The following is a 22,915-nucleotide window of genomic DNA, read 5'->3' on the forward strand; positions in this document are numbered from 1 at the left end:
ATGACTTATTCTTGATCAAATTATACCATACTGACTTTTTATAGTCACCATTTTCTTTTTAAATATTTACAGTTATCCCTTTAGTAATGTACTGGAATTTTGTCAGGAGTTAAATTCAAGCTCCCTGCGCTGAGGTAGCAGACTCTGCTTCCTTCCCTTTTTTGAAAAGCCAAACAGTATTTTTGCTTATCTACTCTTTTGGCACTTTCACTGACTATCCCTCAATTATCCATCTGTCATTTCCTTTATAACCTGGGAATGTTGTTTATCTGGGCCTAGTGACTTAACTTCATCAGGGTTGGCAAAGTGGTCCATAATTTATTCCATCATTAATTGCTTCTGTTTCAGTCTAATTGCTTCTGTATGCTATCATGCTTCCTCTTAAGAACCCAGTTCCTAGGAATACCTTAAGAGCAACATGCCATCATCATAGGATCCAGAAAAGTAGAGGCCCTAACCACTTGGTACCTATCAATGGCAAATTTATATTTTCAGCTCCCTGAATACCATGATTCAGAATCATTCGCAAGGGTGAACATCTTCCTGCTACCTTTCCCAATATTCCCCATCCAACTCAATCCTACCATTCCCTAGTTTTATTCTCTCTGTCCTCTGTCCTCTCTTTGTGTTTTGGAACCCTTAGTGTCATTAACAAATGAAATACTTGTAGACCATCTAACATTTAACAGAAAGGAAGATTACTTAACAACAGAATGAGAAAGATATTCAGCAAGGATACAGCATTGGTTCAGGTAGATGCAGCCCCTTTTATCTCCATGGGGAAATGCATCTGATCAGAGGAGTGTGTTGATTCACACAGTAGTGAGATATCTGTTAAGTCTGAGAGGCACCAACTTCTCCTGGTCTGGGTTTAGGTGACTAAAGGCTGCGTTAACATCTGGAGCCCTTGTCCCCTGGACTAGTAAATCCTAGAAGGTGGTTTCCCTGTCTTTTAGATGAAAACTAGCCCAGCCTGTGTGGCAGGGACCGCCATTGGTATTATTCTGACCATATCCTGCCCTTTTGTGGCAAGATGTTAAAGGTCCCCTAGACCTTCCAGTACTTAATTGTCTTGAGGGCCATTACTGGATAGCAGTAACTTCTGAGTCATAAGAAGCTTGGTGTAGGCAGCACTGGAGATTAGTGTAGGTAACATTTTTTAAAAAACATAAATAAAAACAAGCAATATAACAGTCTTCCCTTGAATAAGTGACCAAATATGGAAGAAAATAAAGATCAGAAATCTGAGGCTATATCTACCCCATTCAGAAGGGTCTTGATGATCCGGTCCATATAATGAGTGATGCCAGATCTCTGTAGTTCACAGTGGGTAAAGTAGTGAGTATGAGCAAGACTAGCACTAGGAACATCAGGGTCACAGCACAGATGATGACACTCCCAGCAGAGCCACTGATCCTCATCGTGGGTCAAGGTCTATGTAGTGAAGTAGCTCAAAAGCCATCACCCTCTTGCATGCAGCCTGTCTTGGTGCTCTGAACCACCACCCATTCGTTGTTCTCAAGCCAACCAGACAGTACGTCCCCATCCCTAGGAAGAGAGGTGACACCAAATCTTTACAACTTCAGAGATCTCTGCTGAGGGGCTTCCCTTTCTGTCCTGAGAGCTGGTCAAGGACTTTCTCTCACCTTCATCCAGGAATTCAGAATTGTTAGCTAATCAGCTAAGGAATCCTTTTCTTCCAGGCTCATTATAATTATTCCACATTCATAATAATTCTGTAGAGACAGTTTTATCTTCCCCATGCCATTAAAAAACAAGGTACTTCCCAGCAGTTCTAACTTTTTAACAGGAGAAGGAAGGGGAATAAGCATTTTGTTAGGTACCTGTTGTGTGCCAGATGCTGTGCTGAGTACTTTACAAATATTACCTCATTTGATCCTCACAACAATCCTGTGAGGAAGGTGCTATGTTTATCCCCATTTTACAGTTGAGGAAACTGAGGCAGGCAGACATTAAGTGACTTGCCCAGAGTCAGACACCTAAGTGTCCAAGGCCAGATTTGATCTCAGGTCTTCTGACTCCAGACCCAGTGTTTTATCCACTGCCACCAGCCACCTTGGAGAAACAAGCCTTTACGGGGAATTGTCAAAATATCACAGGGGAAAAGAAAGCTGTTCATTGCAGCCATTTTTTCAGGTTGTATGAAGCCCCTTAAGCAGTGGGGGAGAAAGGATCTTGAGAGCCTTGCTACTCTGTTCCAGGGGTGGAGTAAGGAAGGTCCAGTTGTGAACCAGAATTATGTTCAAAAGCAGCCCATCATTATCAGGTAAGTCTTCTTAGAAGCCAGATCCAAGAAATCTCTGGAGGAAGCCATCTACCTTCCTAAGATAATGCCAGTTTGTCTTGGATCTAACTTCTGGGAGGTCGGACATCCAACCCAGTATTTTGGGTCATGGTGATAAAGCCCTTTGGGCAGACGTTACTGCCTTATCCTTAGAAAGATCATACAGTCCCATATTTACCACAATTTGGCATCATTGCCCCTATGTCCAGATTGATAATGGACTACCTTCTTGATCTGTACTGATCTTTTCTTTGACATTTTTGACCTGATTGTTCAGTTCAACAAAGGGTATTTAGTGACTCTGATGGGTGCTGAACATGTCCTACAATCACCTCATATATGGAAGACATTGGCAAAATTCCTTTGGTACCTTTAATTAACCAGGCCTGTTCCCTCCAGGCTTCAGACCCATGGTCATTGTCCAGGAATCAGTACAGCCAAATGCCTTATCTGTGCTATTCCTAAAGGCTCTCTTACATGCCAGTCATGTGTTGCCCTATCTCAGCTCACTGGGAGGACTTGACAAGACCTCTGTCCCTCAGGCTATCATTTGTTATTGGATTGATTGATGGCTACTGAGGTCCATTTGTGCATGCACGACTCACAGTGGATGGAACTGTTAGTAAACCAGGAAAAACAGATCAGCAGAAGTTAGACCCTTATAGGCAGGGTAAGCTAACAGAATAGGGTGTCAGGGCTAGGACTAGGGTGGCCACAGTCTCTAGTAGAGTTTGCTACCTATTCATGGACATTGACAGTAACACTATCAACTCCTGGTACTTATGACCCTACTCTGCTGCCCTGCACTGCTGCTGTTAATGCTGGAACCTTTGAAACTGCTCCTGCTACTGGGGCCTTTGCTGCCATCAGTGCCTGGGATGCTGCTCACTCTGCTAAAATCTCTCTCCACTGGTACCCACTGTCCATGTCTGTTGTGTTAGCAGATGTCGGTAGCTTGTTCTGGACTGCATCCAGGCCCATCTAGACTCTCCCATGCACTGTATTTCCCCAAAACTTGACTGAGCAGCTTGGACCTTGGATTTTCTTAGAGCTGGTCTCTCACAGTTCATCCCTTGTTTGGGCCACCATCCAATCTAGGGCCTCTGTCACCATGACCTTGTCTGGTCTGGCCAATGTTACATTATTGATGTCATGGTGAATGTCATTGTCCTCAGGAAGTGGGGTCTCCTTCAGGTCTCTGTCCACCAGAATGACACCAAGAGGAAGACTTCAGGTAGGAGCTGTGGGGAACAATTGTGAAGGTCCACTGGAGTTCTTCCTAGGTAAATATAAACTGTTCCTGACTACTCAGCCACAAAAGTAGAAAAAAAGGCAGCAAATTGGACTACCAGTCCACTCCTGTGGGGCTTGGGTGGTCACCACATCTAAAAAGTCAGGAGAGGCCTCAGTGATTATTGTGACAATTTTGTTCAACTCCCTGTAGTCCACTGTAAGTCATCAGGTTCAATTCAGCCTCCTCACTGGCCATGGGAGTTTATTGTAAGGATAGCTGGCTTAGTGAAGTATTCTGGCTTCTTTCATCCCCATAACTTAAGGAAATAGCTTTCCCCTGTCCTCGAATCCAGGATTCTTTGGGATTTACTACACAGGATGGCTCTGGCAGCTCCAGGTGCTTTCCATCTGACCCTACTCAAAATACCAGCCCTAAAATTTGTCACAAGCACTTATCTAGTTACTGACTTCCAAGAACTCATGGCACCTCTTTCCTCAGTGGTCTGTCCTCCAAAATCTCTTAACTACCTAACCCAGTGGCTCTAAGTCCACATTTTATTTGGACTTTCTGGAATACCATTCTCTCCTGATTCTCCTGCTTACCTGACTGCTTCTTTTTAGTTGCCTTTACTGGACCATTATTCATCTCCTGCCTCATTGTGATGACTTTTAGGACTCTGCCTTGAGCTTTTTTCTTTCTGTAGGCACTCTCTTGGAGATCTTACTTACTCCTGTGGGTACCATCTCTACAGAGATGACTCTCAAATCTATATATCTAACCTTAATCTTTTTCTTGAACTCTTTCTTGAACCCACTTCCACCAACATCTCCTTGTCTTTTCCTGAATAGTTCTGTAGGCATCTCAAATTCAGTGTGTCCAAGATGAAGCTCATTATTTTACCCCTTCAATCCACCACTCCTCCAAACCTCTATTTCTGTTGAAGGAACTCTTATTTGCAGGTGCCCATGCTGTCAACTTTTAGCCTTCCACGACTTTTTACTCCTTCGTTCACCATATACAATCAGTTCTCAAGTCTTGTTGATTCTCCATAATATGCCTTGAATTCTTCTTTCCACTCACATAGAGAACATTAAAATTCAGACCTAAGTAATCTCTCTCATGGGCTCCTGAAATGGCCTCCTAATTAGCTTCCTTCCTTTCCTGCTCCTCTCTGAACCATCCTCCATACAGCTGCCAATTAACCTTCCTAAAGCATAGTTCTGACCATGTCACTCCCCTGCTTAAAATCCTGTGGTGATTCCCTTTCCCCTCTAAGGTTTAATATGAGCTCCTCGGCCTAGCCTATATGGCCTTCCACAGTCTGCATCCAAACTACCAACAATATTTCATATTCAGGTACTCTGTGTTTTAACTAAACTGCTGCATTGTATTCCCTAAGCTCAACATTACATAGCCTAACTCAGTAGAAGCCACCGCTACCATCCATGCCTAGAAAGAACTTCTCCCTTCCTCTTCTCCATCTCTTATTTTTCTTCAGGACTGAGCTCAGCTTCCAGCTCCTCTGTGAAGCCTTCCCTAAACCCCACTGATTTTTAGTGCTTGCTGTCTCTTCAGATTATCTTTTATTTTACTTCTCTGCATAGATGCTATATACCCCCACAAAAGATCTAAGCTCTTTAAGGGCAGGTACTATGTTTGTCTTCATATCCTCAGTGCTAGGCATTTGGCACATAATTGAAGTGAATTACCCATTGTGGCAGATAGACTGATCCATGAAGTAGCTCTGCCAGGATTTGGGGGGAGAAGGTAAGCCAGACCCAAGACTCCCAAAGGCACATATTCTCTCTTCTTTCCCCTTGTCCCATGTCAGGGTTGTGGTGGTCAAGCCAAGAAAAAAACTAGAGGGCTCAACCTTGACCATAACTAAAGTCAGGTTTTATGTTTGGTCTGTCATGAAAATATATGCTGCTCTGAAGCCTTCCCCAAGTGTTGGAAGTTTGATCTCAGTTATGAAAGATCCATGACTGTAAAGACAAGTGTGTAAGACATCTTCACCATTCACATTCTCTCTGGATTATAACTCTGACAACAATGTAAAACTGGCTGAAAGACCTATCGGATATGGGTGGTATCCATGATGCTGATTAAGCTCTGCTGCCCTGTGCTCGGTACTTTCCGAATGATGCTTCTCTCTGGGGCACAGCCCCAGCTGAGCTCTGCTACTTCAGGCTTCTTGTTAACTTATTCACTACTCTAACAACCTCTTCTCCACTCATAGACAAAGGAGGTTGTGGCCTTTCTGGGGACTCTTAGTGAAAGTGCTTGACTAGTACCAAAACATGTAAGTCCTCAAGCTACTGCCATATCTGGTCCTTGAGACTATAACCTTTCCACACTGTCAGATAATACCAGTATCCTCTCTGTCATTTTTAGTCTAGGATCTCCCTTAACTCAGATTCCTCCTGTGACCCAACATGAATGGAGGCTGGTCGCTTCTGCTATTGTGGCAATTCTAGAGGATGTGCAGGTTTAAGGTAAGAGATGTGGAACACAGAGTGACTTTTCCAAGACTATAGTAATCCTTTCTCATATGTTACTTGATTCAGCCATCCATAATCATAAAGGGCCCTGACTAATTCTCATCAAGGACCCAGCAAGGCCTTTGTATTGATAAGTAAATGTAGTCTAACCAAACCTAATTTGATTTTCTAGTACAGGAGCACCTACTGTATGCTGGTTTCCAACTGCTCAGATCTGCTATCGTGATTGGACCAAGGCTCGTGGTGTTAACAAACAGTCTTACTTCTAGGTGCTGAGATAAAACTTATCCAAGGGGTTCATTGATTAGGTACTGCTGCCAACTGCATCAGGAAGGACAGTGAACTTCCAGAGCTTGAATTTTATGTCCCAAGCTCGAATTATGCAGTTGGTGTGGTGGAGGCAGTGTCCTCTTCTTATCACAGTGGTGGCAAGAACTCTGAGCTAGAGTTTCTTTCTGATCACAGTCTTTTTTTTATTACAGTGACAGCAAGAGTCCTATTCCTGTGCTACCAAAACAACCAAATGCCATTCTTTGTCTCAGCTAAACTCTGTCTATAATTTCTACATAATGTGTGTGTGTGTGTGTGTGTGTTCCCCCACCCCTCAATAGAATATAAATTTCTTGAGGTTTGAGTCTGTTTTGTTTTTGTCTTCTTGTCCCTTGTATGCCCAAGTTCTAGAAGCCCCTGGTACATAGTGGTGCTTCACGAATGTTTGTTACATAAATTAATCCTTAGGCACTGCCTACGGTACTGAAGCAGGTGATTTAGTTCCCCATGTTTAAAACAATAGTAATTTTTTTGTCTCATGCATTTGTTGCCTAAGTGTCCTTTATGCTCCCAGTTGCTTTAGTTCTAGAAACCCCTCCTATTTTCTCAAGGCCCCAGGTAAAATCAAGATGCAACACATGAGCTCCTGACTGCCCTCCTAGATATACAGCAGTCAGGGTTACACGCAAAATTTGACAAAGAAAAAAGGGAAAACCATAGACTACCATAGCTGAGTCACTCAAAGATTTTTCAAACCTTGCCTACTGTCTTCTTCCTTACTCTTATACATCTCCTGGTCTAGCTGTGTGGCCAATACAAACCCTCACATGTATTGGGCTTTATACTAACAGTGACAGGTAGATTTGGATACCTGCTAGGTCTAGGTCAAGTCCCTGATGCTCATCTCCAGTGTGCAGGCTCAGCCAAGTTCCTGTCCTGTGTTTGCTGATGATGATTAGAGCTCTCCAGAAGTGGAATTAACTTCCTTGAAAGGCATTGTGTTCCTTCTCACTTGAATTCCTCAAGTAAAGCCTAGATAAATACTTGGCAGCAGTGTGGTAGGAGAGATTCTTGTTCAGGTGCAGGCTGAATTAAATGGCCTCTGATTATTCTGTAGACAGTCCATCCTTCACGCATGCAGACATAATCTTACTAATCCTAGATCTCACTGTGTAATTTTTCTTCTCTGACAAGGTATTTTTCTGATCTCATTCTGTGCTCTCTCACCTCTTTGCATCCATGTAGACCATTCTGCAAACTTTAAATAGACTCCCCACCTAATCTCTTCCTTTTCTTCAAGATGCACCTCAGATGCCATCTCTTCTGTAAAGCCTTCCTTGATCTCCATAGTACAAAGTGATCTTTCTGTCCTAAAATTTTCTTAGAGACCTTTGTCTGATGTTTTTTTGATGCTCTGTCATGTTCTGTCTTACAGGATGGTAGATCTAGAGCTGGAAGAGACCTCAGAAATCATAAAATCAACTCCCTAATTTCACAGATGAGGAAACTGAGGTCCAGGGAGGTTGAATGACTTGCTCACCTTCCACTTATTTTGTGTATGTGTCATATACCCTCCTTAGCTTGTAAGCTCCCCATTGTAATCCCCATTTTTCATCTTTGTAACCCTAGCATCTAGTACAGTTCTTATACACAAAAGATGATTAACATTTGTTGTTTGAATTGAATTAGCTGTGATTCTGATGTTGAGCCCTGATCATCTGGTCTAGCTGTATGGCCAATTCTGGGTTCCAGATAAGAAAAAGAAGGACTTGAAAAATCAGGAAAGAATGGGGACTGGGTTATTAAAGGTAAACCCAAGACCTCAGCTCCCTGTGTACAATTGTGCTGGATACGTTTGGGTCCCTGTTTTCGGTGTGTCAGTTTTGCCTTCACTTTATTTAGAGATTAAAAACCTAGATTGGACTGAATAAAGTGAATCTGTGACCACTCCCATGATTCTACCATAGCAGCATGAGTAAATGAATTAATGAAAAAGTATCTTCCATGTGCCAGGTACTGTGTTAAATGCTAGGTATACACAAACAAAGAAGCTAGAGAGTCCCTGCCTTCAAGGAACTTCTATTCTCATAATGGAAGATATCACATAAAGGGGAGGTAGATGTGAAAAGGCAGATGAGAGAGAAGAGGGTAAATACTAGTGGCATGGCTTGGAGATGATTGGGAAGTAGTGGGCTAGGAACTGGGCTAGATAAGATGAGAGCTTATCAATCAGAGTCCCAGGGGTAGGAGTCTGAGGTCTGATTGGGGGAGAAGGCCAGAATAAATCCAATTCACTTATCTGAGAACAGGAGATGTAAGGTACAAAGACCTATAGTAGATTCCAAGATGGGATAAAACTGATCCGCATTGTGCTGGCCAAAAGCAAAGTGATCAGAGAGAAGAAAATGCAGGAGCCAAAAGACACCTTTTTTGGCAAAACTCTGAGCATGATTTCCTTCCCTCCCTGCAAGAATTGTATATTTTGTATCTATCTTGCATCTTCTTATGTGGGTACCTATGTTTCCCTCTGTAGAATGTAAGCTCCTTAAGGCAGGAACTGTTTTGTTTTTGTCTTTATATCCCAAAGCCTGGCACATTAATTGTTTGTTAATTGGTTAATGCAAAGAAGATAGAGTAATTGGAGTAGACTTTAGCACATCTCAACCCTCCAAGAGACCAGGGAAGAATGTTGAAAGGGTGTTAGACAGGAAAGCACTGAAACAAGTCATGAATGGCTTTTCTTATGCAGACCCACTGCTTGGGTTTCTCAAGAATAACAGACCAGAAACTGGCTAGTGTGCTAAGCAAGGGGGAGTCTTTGTAGCTACTTATCATTTCCCACTTCCACCTCCAGCATACCAGAAATGTGGTTGCTCCATTTCTCCCAGAAGGAAGGAGAATAGATCTTAAGAGTATAAATATTGTCAATATAGCAGGGAAAGGACATCGAAGAGTACAGAGATACAAGACAGACCAGGTGGCGCTCCCACCAGTGTTTAGCCTTTGACAAACAGATGGATGAATTGAGGTAGCCACTAATTGAGTCATCACTACTTTTAAGGTTTGGTTGGTTGGTTAGGTAATGGGGTTAAGTGACTTGCCCAGAGTCACACAGCTAGTAAGTGTTATGTGTCTAAGGCCAGATTTGAACTCAGGTACTCCTGAATCCAGGGCCAGTGCTCTATCCACTGCGCCATCTAGCTGCCCCTTACTTTTAAGGTTTTTAAAGAAACCAAATAAGGGGAAGGGAGATGATGTATCTTGGATCAACCCAGTCAGTATATGGTGGTAAAAGATCACATAGTAAGAGTCATTGGAGATAGTAAGACTGGTTGTGGCTGATTGAGGTAGAAAGGTGGTGTAGCCTCACGCCCCTCCACCCCAGTGCCATTTTTGTAATTAGGGAATGGTTCACAGAGTACTTGTTTTGGTCCTCAAGGGTCAGCAAATTATGATCCACCAGCCAGATCTGGACCACTTATTTTTGTATGGCCTGTGAACTCGGAATGTAGATTTTTTAAATTTATTTTTAAAGAGTAAAAATATTTTTAGATAAAATGAAAGTTCATTCTTAACCCAAAAGCCATACAAAAACAGTCAACAGGCCAGATTTGGCCCATGAGCCATATTTTGCCAGCCCTTGAGCCATAGCTTGTAGTACTCCACAGCCCACACACACATAGCATGCACTAGAATTGAGGAAGTAAATAATGATGGAAGTTGTTGTATACAAGCTAGTTCTGCACAGCCACTTGAATTTTATTAGATGAGCCTACTCCCAATTTCCTATGCTTAGTGAAAGGTATTATATGTGACATGGTAATAAACTGAGAAAATAGGGAGAAGGAGCTAAACCAGAAGCCATTTTGAAGACAGAGTAGATTCAGTGAGAGAAAGTTTACAGGTGTGGAAGGAAATTGTAGATTTCAAGATCCTGGAAGTGGGGTAGTTTGGTGTTTTTTTTTTTAACAGAGAAAGCAAACCCAGAAAAACATATGATCTAGCCACAAAGTACATTCGTGAAAACAGTCAGACAAAGTTGCCAATACTACATATAACTTTATACTTTTATGATTAAAACAAATATTGTCACTTTTATTTGACCTAAAGTTTTTTGTCGTTTATTGTTGTCTTTGTTTACCTAGTTGTAGTCATTGCCAAACCTTTTGCCTCTGATACATACACACACACACACACACATATACACATTTTCTTACACATTCTCTTTGAGTTCTTCACATTTATTGTTCCTTATAACATAATAATTATATTCCTGTACCCCAATTTGTTTAGCTATCCCCCAGTCATTAGGCTCATAATTTGTTTTCAACCTTTTGCTATTTCAAATATTGCTTTATAAGTATTTTTTTTTAAAGATATGCCTTTTCTTGCTGTCAGTAACTTCCCTGGGGTTATGAACCCAGTGGTGTGTTCATTCAGTCAAAAAGAATGAAATTTTGTAAATTGTCTTACACATTTTAGAATTGTTTTCCAAAACAGTGAGACCAGTTCACAACTGAGTGGGAATAAGACTTACAGTATAACCAAGTTTGGTGGGTGGCTAAAATTAAGTTGAGAGATAGAATTCAAGAGTGGAGTAGTCCCAGGAATTGAGTGTTCTTAGTCATGGGAAGGTCATCAATAAAGGCTGTTGAGGTCATTGATGATTATGATGGCAGAGGATGGATGGAGAAGATTGAGTCAGGCATGAAGTCATCAAAGAAAGTTAGAGACTAGCCTAGAGGTCAATAAATGAATTTGAAATGGTTGGGAGAGAAAGTGGCAGACAGATGTCATGAGCTTCAAAAGAGAACATCTGCCCGATATGCTAAGCACGGAGGACCTATGTAAGCATTGAAGAGAATGAATCAGAGTGAATGTGTTACAGCCAGACTAAAACTTGGTTCTGCACTAGTCACCTGCTTCATTCCTTTAACTGTAGTGATGTATTGCTTGAGCACTAGGTTGTTGACGCTTTTCTTAGCTAGCCTGAGTATTTCTTTGATGATTCTTTGACACATTGACCAAAGAGAGGTGAAGAATAGAGTCTGAGTATAGCACATTTTCTTGTTATACCCTGCCTAAAGTAAAGAATGTTCACAGATATGTTGCAGTTGTATAGAATATAACATTGCAGAAATTTCTGGATGTCCTGATAGGCTCTTTCCATCTATCCATTACCTTATGGACAATATATTATCATAAGAACTATAGCCTTGCCTTCTTCTGTAAGCATCTGCAAATTTATCAATGTATCATGATTCTTAGTTTTATATTATATGCACTGGTATCCTGAACCACATCCTTCAAAAACTACAGGCTTTCTGTAGAGTGGATGGAAGATTCAGACAGTTTCTTGTGACACAATGGAGAGAAATTAATTAACCACCACAAACTCGGTGTGACCACAGATTTGGCTAAAGTAGTAGTAAATCCATTTGAAGTCTAGCCCCTTGTGATACTAGAGTCATGAGGAAAAATCCTGAGTCTGCCAAGAGCATGCAGGGTCTTCACAAGGACCTTTTGGTCTTCTGCCACTGATTATCTACCATTATAACAACCTGATCCTATTCCAGCCACCATGAATGCTGATACAGCAAAATTTTAGACCATCAGGTGACCTGCTGATAAGGCATCATGCTGTGCCCTGAGGCCCCCATGGGCAGCATTGCAGTGTCATGATAAAAAAAAAATAAAGATGGAGCTTCTTGTGCTTTTCTCCACATACTGTAGGCACAGATAATAGTATTTATGAGGGACCCCAAAATTTATACCCCCTTATGTAAAACAAGTATATCCCCTACAATGTATTACTGTATCTGCTACAAGGATGGGCTTCAGTGGAACAAGCAGTCTGCCACCCAGATGGCATTGCAGGGTTGGTGCTCTTGAACAAGGTTGATGGTCTCTCCTCAGATAGTCCTTCACTGAATAATTTCTGTGCAGGCAGGATACATGCCATTTCACTTGTCTCTCGAAATGCATTCAGCTTTGATCCACCAGACATTGAGAGGTTTAAGTTCACCTGGAGCCATAGCAGGACTCAGTGAATGATCTTTTGAAACATTGTGGTTTACTGATTTATTGGAACAGTTTAACCTGCCATCATAAAATATTGTTATTAGGAGAACCCCAGTGTCAACTGAGTGAACTCCAGTGATATGCCCTAGGCAATCGAAGTGGTACAGTGGAAAAAGCACTGACATCAGAGTTAGAGGACCAGGGTTCAAATACCCTCTCTAATGCTTATTACTTTGGTGACCTTAGGCATGTCACTTAACTTTTACAGGCCTCAGTTTCTTCATTTATAAAATGTGGAGATTAGATAGCCTTTGTGGTTCCTTGAAGCTCTAAATTTATGATTCTTTAATCCCAAAGGCAAGAGAGGATACCTGGGTTTAACTCCCCCATTGGCCAAATTGAATATCTGAATGTTATAAACACCAAAGCAATAGCATATTTAAGATAAATATTGTCTATATTGTAGACCCACAGTCTTATCTACCTAATATAGTTGCTGTGAGTAAGGCTAAGAGGTTTGCCAGCATGTCATTCTTAAATGCTAGAAAATCATTGTTGCGTTGGTGAACCTAGATGGCATTACTTGGCTTGCAAAAATGACCATAATTCATATGTGTATATATACACATACATGCATATACATACACACATATATTTATATATATGTATGTGTATACACACACACACACACACACACGTGTGTATGACTGTCTTCTACTTGTATGAAGCCCTAATCCAATTAAGGTTATATGCCCTACCTTCCCCACAGAAGTCCAACTTTGTATAAACTTTAGCCTTGGATCCTTCCTAAAATATGGAATGAATAACAGCTGTAGACAATAATTCTCAATAAATAAAAGGATACAAATGCCCTTCTTAAGCATGAAGAAAAAAGGATCCCAGATGGTATGTATGTGTCTCAGATAAAGTACTTCCATGAATAAGAATATTTCTGTTACATAACCCCTACCACTTCTGTGCATTTAATATTTAGATGGCAAAAGATTGGTAGGGCAGTTTTGCTTGCTAGTATTCTATGGGCTCTCCCCTGGGGATTGTTTGAGCAAGGCAACTACTGCCAATATAGATTCTTGGAAGGCCTTGAAGACTTGATCTTGGAAGATACATACATAATGTAATGGTCCAAACCAAGACTTTGTGGCACTATAGCTTCTGCAGTCTGAAAGTACATACCTGCCCCACTTAGTGGGTACATTGATTATCTCCAATATCTTATTGCCTAAGTGGCTATCCTAACTGACTGTATTAAGTTTTTTTGACATAATAGGATATTGCTACCCTTCTCCTCCAAATAGCAGTTGTAGCATCAGGCTTCATTAATAGAACTACAGTATACAGAACAAGGGAGATCTGCTTTTTTATGGCTTGACCAAACTATATTTACAGTGGGGTACTATATTTTATATGCCACATTTTGATGAGGCCATTGACACATATATATGACATTTAAAGGAAAGCAAAGAAATGTCATATGAGAAATGAGTGTCTGAGCTAGGAGTGTTTAGACTGGAAAAAAAGATTTAGAAAAGACATAGCAGCTATCTTTAAACAGTTGGAAGGACTATAACATAAACTATGAATGTGATTGATTCTTTTTGTTTCAGATGGAAGAATTAGAAACAGGTAGGAATTTAAAAGAGGCAAGTTGCACCTCAATAGAAGCAAGAAAACCTGAACACTTGTGCATGAAAATGAATTGGGCAGCTTTATGAAGGAGTTATTCTTTAATGTCTTCAAACTGAGATTAAATAATTTCACAAGGTCAGTAGATCAGAGAGGTTGTATAGAGCATAAGTATTCATCCATTGGATGGGAGGTTTGTCAGATAGCCTTCATGATCCTTTAAGACTTTAGGGTTCTATTAATTCCATGAAGTCTTCACTTGTTTCCTTTACCTAATCGGGTCCCCTTTTATTCTGGATCATGTGCACTTACTTTCTATACTTTCATAACTTAACACTTTACCGTACTCCAATTTTGCCATGTCTTCTTTCCTCTCTGACAAAACTGTTTCCTCATCAATGACATTGACTATGTATCTTTCCTCTTTTGAACCTCCTATTTAGTCAGGAATGGTGCTGTCCACGTAGTATGAAATCAGTAAATAATTTACTTGGAATATAGGCACCTTTGAAAATTATCAGAACATATAGTCCTGTTCACTTTTTCTGACACTAGCAACTGTCTCCAAGGCCATGTCAATAAATGGTGCCAGGTTGAACAGGAGTGTGTTTGGCATTTCAGGAATCATTGTCCTTCAAAGATGTGGCTGTGGACTTCACCCAGGAAGAATGGGGGCGACTGGACCCTGATCAGAGATATCTGTACAAGGATGTAATGCTGGAGAACTATAGAAACCTGGTCTCAGTTGGTAAGTGTGGTATTCCTATGTGACTTAAGGTTATTTTGTTTCCCCACTCATTAAATGGTAGAAAACTTCTCACTCTAAAACATTTATCTGTTTAGAGACTTGGAACTGAGTGATTAGAAATTCTCAATTCACTTTAGGCACAAAAACAGGGTGTTCCTGTTCCCTCTTTCTATGTGAAAGTTTACTTCTTAAGAGTATAAAATAGATAGGTTTGTTGTTCATATTGCTGTATTATCTCATCCTTCAGAAGTTCCAAGGAACAAGGAGATAGAACCTAATGCAGGAATAATTTTTACCCCTAGCACAAACATCTAAGTTCTTTGTTTTTCCCTCCGAGCAGGACATCAAGTTTATAAGCCAAATCTGATATCCCAGTTGGAGCAAGGAGAAGAGCCTTGGATTATAGACAGGGAAATCCCAAGAGGTGCCTTCCCAGGTAAGTGAGAAAGACCCAAGCAGAAGAATCACTTTAAGGAATAAAAGGGATTGTAGTCTAGCTTTTGTAATTTTTCTTTGAAGCCATCTAGGCATGTGGATAAGAATGAGGTCATTTTGGCATAAATTCCCTCAAATACCTTGAGCTTATTTGATTCTCTAATATGTTGAAGTAATCTTAGAGTTGAAAGAGATCTTAGAATACATCGAGTTCAAACTCTGAGAATACAAAGAAAACAAAATTATACTATTTTTACCCTTAAGGCATTTACATTCTATTGGGAAAGATGGTATGTCTGAATATATTTATGCAGAATAAACACAAAATTAATACATAGTGGTAATGGATAAGAGTATTAGCAGTTGAGAAATCAGAAATAATCGAGTTAGGAAGAGCAGTTTAGGGGCATGACATGAGTTCAGTTTTTGGATATGTTCATTTTTTGGTTCTGATGGGAATGTCCTTTGGGCATGTGGAAGTGTGGATCTTGAGCTAAAAAGGGTGATCAGAATTAGAGATAGAGATGTGAGATCATAATTAGATTGCCAAGGGAAAGATTTTAGGGAGAGAAGAGAGCCAAAGAGTGGAATGCCCACACCAACAAGATAGAGAAGATGAGAAAGAGGAGAGATGATTACAGATGTAGAAGAAAAAACAGGATTATGTGGTACCCCTGAACCTGAGGAAAAAGAATCCATTAGAAAGTGGAGGTCAGTAATGTCAAAAGCTGAAGAGAGATCAAGGAGAAAGAAGACTTTAAAAGTCAGAGCTAGGCAGGTAAATGATTTGCAGGGTTAAGCCTCCCCAGCATTCAGGGTAGAATTTAAAGCTTGGACATTTGGGGGTTTGTGCCTCCATGAGGTTTCTCTTTATTTTCTTTTACTTTTTTTAATTTTTTTAGGCAATTGGGGTTAAGTGACTTGCCCAGGGTCACACAGCTAGTAAGTGTCAAGTGTTTGGTCTGAGGCTGGATTTGAACTCAGGTCCTCCTGACTTCAGGGCCAGTGCTCTATCCACTGCGCCACCTAGCTGCCCCATGAGGTCTCTTTTTAAGGTGCACAGAGGTTCCTTGATTGATTAAGCAAGACTGCTCTAGCAGTCTGTGCTCTAGCATTTTGTGCTTCAGGAAGAAGGAGGCAAAATGCTTCAGAAAAGATGTCCAGTACTCCCAGCTTTCCCAAGATCCCATTGAAGATAGTGGTCCATATGATACTAAAATACACCTTAGAATAACAGTTTATAGGTGACCATTTATAAGATAGGCATTGCCATATATCAGGCAAGAAATGTCTTGGTTAAAATAGCTTCATAGGAGTTTAATGCAGATCGAAGCATACTATTTGCTATTTTTTTTTCCTGTTGTGTTTTGTTTCCTCTTTCTGGTGATTCCCCCCTTTGGTTCTAATTTGTATTTACAACATCACTAATGTGAAAATATGTGTAATAGGAATGTATATGTATGGCCTATATCAGATTGCATGCCCCTTAGGGGAGAAAGGTGGGGAGGGAGGGGGAGAAAAATTAAAAACCCAAAAGCTTATGGAAGTGATTGTTGATAATTCAAAATAAATTAATAAAAAAAAATCAGAAAAAAAATAGCTTCATAGGCTCCCATGGGACAAAGCCAGTGGCACAGGTCAGACACTTCCCCCAAAAAATGTATTTTGATTATCCCTATATTCATAATCAATAAGCATTTTTAAAATACTTTCATTGTGCCAGGTGCTGTGCTAAGTGCTGGGGACACAAAGAAGGGCAAAAACAGTCTGTTCAAGGAGCTCAAAATCCAAATGGGGAGAAAATATGCAAACAACTACATAGGAATAAGATATATATACAGGATAAATTGGAGATAATCCCAGAGGAAGGTACTTGCTTAAAGGGGACTGGGAAAAGTTTCTTCAAGAAAGAGATTTTAGTTGAGACTTGAAGGAAGCCAAGGAAAACCAGGAGACAGAGAGAGGAGGAAAAATGCCAGGCATGGGGGATAGTGAAAATGCACACAGTTGGGATATAGGGTATCTTGTGCAAGGAACAGCAAGAAGGTTGCTGTCAAGATCACAGAGTGTGTGGAAAGGAGTAAGATGTAAAAAAGCTGGAAAGGTAGGAGAGGCCCAGGTTATAAAGGGATTTAAAAACCAAGCAGATAGATCAATAAGGCTGAGGGCTGAGAAAAGTCCATTAGTTTTGGCAATTAAGAGATCATTGGAAAGAGCAATTTCAGCTGTATGGTGTGGTCAGAAGCCAGACTGCAGAATTAAGAAGAGAGTGAGAGGAAAAGAAGTAAAGACACCTATTATAGAAATCTTTTCAAGGATGTTTGACCATGAATGAGTGAAGAAATATAGAACACAATAGCTATCAGGGATGTACAAATCAACAGAGTTTTTTAAGGATGGAGACAGATATTTGTAGGCACCAAGAAAACAGCTAGTAATCAAAGAAAGATTGAGGATTAGTAAGAGATGGAGGATGATAGAGAAGACAATCTGCTAGCGAAGGGAAGGAATAGGATCACTAGTGAATGAAGAGAGGTTTGCCTTGGCAAAGGAAGGACTACTTCTTCATGTATAATGGGGGTGAAGGAGGAGATAGTGGTGGAAGGTAACTTGGTGATATGATATGAAAGAGGATAAGAGAGGGGTTTTTTTTCCAAACATTTTAATACACAAAGAACAGAAAAGAGGATTGTATTTAAATTGTAAAGTTTTGATATGTGCATTTTGGGGGGGTTTTGGTGAGTTAGTCGGGGTTAAGTGACTTGCCCAGGATCACACAGCTAAGAAATGTCAAGTGTCTGAGGTCAGATTTGAACTCAGGTCCTCTGTACTCCAGGGTCAGTGCTCTATCCACTGCGCCACCTAGCAACCCCAAGAAGAGAGATTTTTGACAAATGGCCTATTTTTTCAGTGAAACATGGCAAGTTCCTCAGCTGATAGGGTGAGTTCAAGGGAAGCTATATCAGGTTTGAGGAAAGATGAAAAGGTTTGGAAAAGCTGCTCTAGTGAGTGGAAGTGAATTGATTTAAGGACATAGTTAAAAGCTTGCCTTGCTGCAGTGAAGGGTAAGGACCCAGGTCAAATTATAAAACATAAATTTGTATTGGACCCAGTCAAGCACAATTTCATGATTTTCTCAATTTTTATTCAACAGCACATGAATAAGAACAAAGGGAAGAATAATGGGAGTAATCCAAGGCTAGGGTGTGGCAGGAAAAGACTGATAAGAGGGCAAGGAACTTAAGAAGAAGAGGATAGTATACAGTTGGACTGGTTCACATTGGATCAAGATGGGGAAGGGAGGAGAGTATAACTTGTGCAGAGGTGATGACCTGGGAAAGAACATGAGGCTTAAATGGATTAGAAGTCAGAGCGAGGATGAAAGACAGGATTAGGAGTCATGAGGCAGAAGGAAAGATGTAATAATAAAAGATTATAATCAGATAAAGGAGTTTCAGAGTACATGGAAGGAGAACACTTGTGGGTAATGGCAAAGTCAAGGGTATGACCATCTCTGTGTAGTTGAGTTGAAGTGATGGATAAGATGGTGAAAATTCAGTAAGTTTAAGAACTGGAAGTTACAATGCCTGAAGAAGTATCAGTATATATGTTGAAGTCCCCTAGTATCTGGGTAGGAGTTATGGAGGAGAGACTGTGAGCCAGACACTGAACTGATTGAAGAAGGAAGGAGAGTGTCCTGGGGGTTGGTAGATGATAGTTACCAGAATCTTCATTGGGTAATAAATATAGATTGAATGATCCTCAGAGGAGGAAAGGTTATCCCCTTATCACTGTCCCTTTCTCCCTTTTTCCATCCTTTCCCCAGACACCAGGGCCATATTTGAAACTTGTCAGAGCATTGTATTCATTATTCCTATATTTGTTCTCCTTTTCTCACTTTAGTCTTTCCTTTCTTATAGCCTAAGCAACAGTACACAGTTAGATTTTTCTTTCTTTCTTTCAGACTGGGAGATCAGACCAGAAACCAAGAAGTCAACTGCAAAGCAAGACATTTCTGAAGAGAAATTATCCCAGAAGGTAACAGTGGAAAGATTCCCAAAGCATAGTATGTGGCCCTCTAAGCCAAATGAAACCAGAAGATCTGAAGATCAGCTTGGGGCCCCACAAGAAATACATGAGAGATATCTAAAACAAACAAGAGTTATCCAGAATAAAATCCTACCTGAGAAGAAAGCCCCTGAATGTAATCAGTTTAATCTGGACTCAGTTCTTATTATGGAACAGAGTGTTCCCACTAGAGAGAGATATCATGAATATGATATATATGGAAGAACTTTTGAATGTGATTCAGACCTAATTAGCCATCAGCAAGTCTGTGTACCGAAGTCTTATGAATGTACTGAATGTAGGAAAATTTTCAGTAAAAGTGCACTCCTTACACAACATTGGAGAGTCCATACTGGGGAGAAACCCTATAAATGTAATGACTGTGAAAAAGCTTTCAGTAAGGCTACTCTCCTTATACAACATCAGAGAATTCATACTGGAGAGAAACCTTATAAATGTAACGAATGTGGAAAAGCTTTCAGCCAAAGCATATGTCTTACTCGACATAAAAGAATTCACACTGGGGAAAAACCGTATGAATGCAATGAATGTGGGAGAGCCTTTAGACTGCGTGGACACCTTACTCAACATCAGAGAATTCATACTGGAGAGAAACCCTATAAATGTAGTGAATGTGAGAAAACTTTTAGTCAGAGTACAGACCGTACTCAACATGAAAGAATTCATACTGGAGAGAAACCCTATAAATGTATTGAATGTGGGAAAGCCTTTAGATGTAGTACACATCTAACTCAGCATCAGAGAATTCATACTGGAGAGAAACCCTACGAATGTAGTGAATGCAGAAAAGCATTTTGTGATAGGTCATCTCTTAATAAACACCAGAGGATTCATACTGGAGAGAAGCCCTATGAATGTAGTGAATGTGGGAAAGCCTTCATTCGAAGTTCAGACCTTACCCAACATTACAGAACTCATACTGGTGAAAAACCTTATGAATGTAATGAATGTGGAAAAGTCTTCAGCCTGCATGTACATCTTACTCGACATCAGAGAATCCATACAGGAGAGAAACCTTACAAATGTGTTCAATGTGGGAATGCTTTCAGGCACAGTTCAGCCCTGGTCAGACATCTGAGACTTCATAGTGGAGAATAATCCTAGGAATTTAGTAAATAAAAATGTTTCTTTTGGACTTAACCCATATTCAAATACCCTATGGTCATAATAGCACCAGCTATGATTTTGTTTGGTGTACTGAAATGAAAAATATGCTGCTTCTTCCCCATCTCTTTTCCCACTGTGTCTTTTTCTCCCATAATATATTCCCCAGTTTTTACAAGGGGTTCTCATCCAATAGCAGTTCCTCTTAAAACCAGTTTGCTTAATGATTCATTTAACAGTAATCTGACTAAGTTTATAAGCATTTTACATTGCTAGGTAGTTTTATTTTTATTTTTTTACCTAATTTTTTGGTTTGGGACTCCTACACATTTTTGCATTGTTTTTTGGTGATAAAACACCAGAAGTAATGTGCAAGTCTTAGTAGGGTTAAGGAAGTTGTTCATTAGATATACTAAGTGAATTGGCTTGCTCTCCTTAGCACTAGAATTATATTGGTGTGAGTAAGGAGTGGACTTATTTCCAAGTTTTCCTTAAAGATTACAGAAATCAATTTATTTTAAAAACAAAATCATCTTTAGACAAGTGCACTTCATGAAGCAGTCTGTTGAAGCATGGAAAGTTGGTTATGTATGTTAGTAAAAGGAGTATTACCCACTGTGGTAAAATTACAGAGCTGGAAGTGACTTCAAAGATCACGTCTTCTAACCCTTTTGTTTTACAGATGAGGGAACAGGCCCAGGAAGGGTAAGTGACTTCCCAAGGTAACACAGCTAAGGAGCATTAGATTAGATTTGAACACAGACCTCCTGACTAGCATCAGTGCTTTTCAGAAAATAGCCTTTGGGGGCAGCTAGCTGGCACAATGGATAGAGTACTGGCCCTGGAGTTAGGAGGACCCGAGTTCAAATTTGGCCTCAGACACTTACTAGCTGTGTGACCCTGGGCAAGTCACTTAACCCTAACTGCTTTATTCCTCCTCCCTCTCCCCCACCCCCCAAAAAAAGTCTTTGAGAGCAAAAGAAATGAATACATAAAGGTAGCACTCATAGTTATGACAGGTTATGTTACTGGAAGGAAATGTTTTAAGTTTAACATAAGCCACATCAGTTTTTCATGTAGGAACAATAGGTGTCACATTCCTGTCAACATCCTGGTGATCAACTTTTTAAAGAAATAAGAACAAAAACTATATGTCATTAAATTTTATTAGTATAAGTAAATGATATCAAGTTTTATAAAGTATATAATTTGATTTGACAGGGCAATTCAATAACATAGCTAAAATTATATTTAATGATAGATGAGAATATATTTTATCAAATTCATATCTGGCCTCCTGACTTACTTTGAATTGTAGCAAATAAGAAGACGAAGGAAAACCTCCATTCACAAAATTCAGATTTCCTTTGACAAGATTTTCATAGGCACTTGTGGTAAAAAAAAAAAGTTTTTGAGAGATGTAGGGCCACTAAATGGCTTTCTGAGAGACTGATTGAGATATCTGTTTGTTACTTTTATTTTCTTACTGTGAATTACCCCATAGAGGAAACCACAGGAATTAAAACATCACTGTGTTGAGCTTTCTGCTGTTTGATAATGCAGTGTCTCTGCTGTTTTGGATCTACCATTTCATCATCACTAACAGCTTCACCTTGCACTTTAATGCCAGGTGGAACACACCTGCCCTTCAAATCAATGAACCAGCCCTTGCTGGAACTGAATTTTTCATTCTTTGGTCTCTTAGCATGTTGTAGATTCATTTAAAAAAAACAAAACCATCAAAACTTTGACATTGTATTGAAATACAGAGGCCACCATCATGATTCTGAATCCACAAAATGAAAATTTTAAAAAGTGTAGGGCATTGGGCAAAGCAGTAGATTTGGAGTTCAAATCCTTCATCTGCTGCTTACTACCTGGGTGATCTTGAACAAGTCATGTGTCTGAGCCTTGTCTTCCTCATCCTTAAAGGAGTTAGACTAAATGATCTCTGAGGCCCCTTTCAGCTCTAATCTATGATCCTTTTACCTCCCCCACATGAATATATCTTCCTCAGTTTCCATAATCGTGCATGTTGTCTTGGAATAGTGGATTGCAATTAGAACCTCTGTTTTTCCTTGCTTCCAGGAATTTTTTAGGATTTCACATGAAGTATGGTAGCTTGTAAGACACTACTCAGTTACTTGAGGAGAGAAGTATGTGTTGGTATAATTGCTATATATTCCATGTATTTGTGTTTGTATTTATATTTGAATCTGTAATTGTGTAAAATTAATTTTATTTTTCCTGATTATTGGAAAAGTGAAAATTTTTTGCTATTTCTGTAATGCTGTGTAATAATGAGAGGTTTGCAGAACCACAAGCCTGGATGGTCTACTCTACAGAGCCCAAGAGCTGATTTTATGCTTTGAGCAACATTAGAATCCAGGCCCAGAGATGCATAGTGTTCTGGACCCTAAAGATACTGCAACTAGGAAGATTCAGCTAAATAGATTATTTCATTTAAATTGAACAAAAGCAGAGACTAGGGGATGAGATGACAACGTAAACTTTCAGGGGGATCTAAGTATTTTGGTCATTAGCTAAAGGGTGTTCTAGGCAGA

General features: G+C 40.0%; 1 protein-coding gene across 3 annotated transcripts in view; it reads left to right on the plus strand.

The window, feature by feature from the left end:
- The window catches only part of LOC144454048 (uncharacterized), a 33,313-nt gene extending 10,711 nt beyond the window's left edge, over window positions 1-22,602 (plus strand). Inside the window, exons 1-4 of one of the 3 annotated variants that reach the window (XM_020984973.2) lie at window positions 5,935-6,034; window positions 14,597-14,723; window positions 15,064-15,159; window positions 19,123-22,602. In XM_020984973.2, coding sequence (XP_020840632.1) covers window positions 6,020-6,034; window positions 14,597-14,723; window positions 15,064-15,159; window positions 19,123-20,345 — 1,461 coding nt within the window. In that variant the 5' untranslated portion in view covers window positions 5,935-6,019 and the 3' untranslated portion in view covers window positions 20,346-22,602. Of the gene's footprint in view, window positions 1-5,934; window positions 6,035-11,479; window positions 14,114-14,596; window positions 14,724-15,063; window positions 15,160-19,122 lie in introns of those variants that run through there. The other 2 variants (XM_020984978.2, XM_078150112.1) reach the window with 2 other exon arrangements.
- The last annotated feature ends 313 nt before the right edge of the window (window positions 22,603-22,915 follow it).

This window comes from Phascolarctos cinereus, unplaced genomic scaffold (assembly GCF_003287225.1).
Source record: "Phascolarctos cinereus isolate Bilbo 61053 unplaced genomic scaffold, phaCin_HiC Scaffold_2;HRSCAF=192, whole genome shotgun sequence".
Classification (NCBI taxonomy): Eukaryota; Metazoa; Chordata; class Mammalia; order Diprotodontia; family Phascolarctidae; genus Phascolarctos; species Phascolarctos cinereus.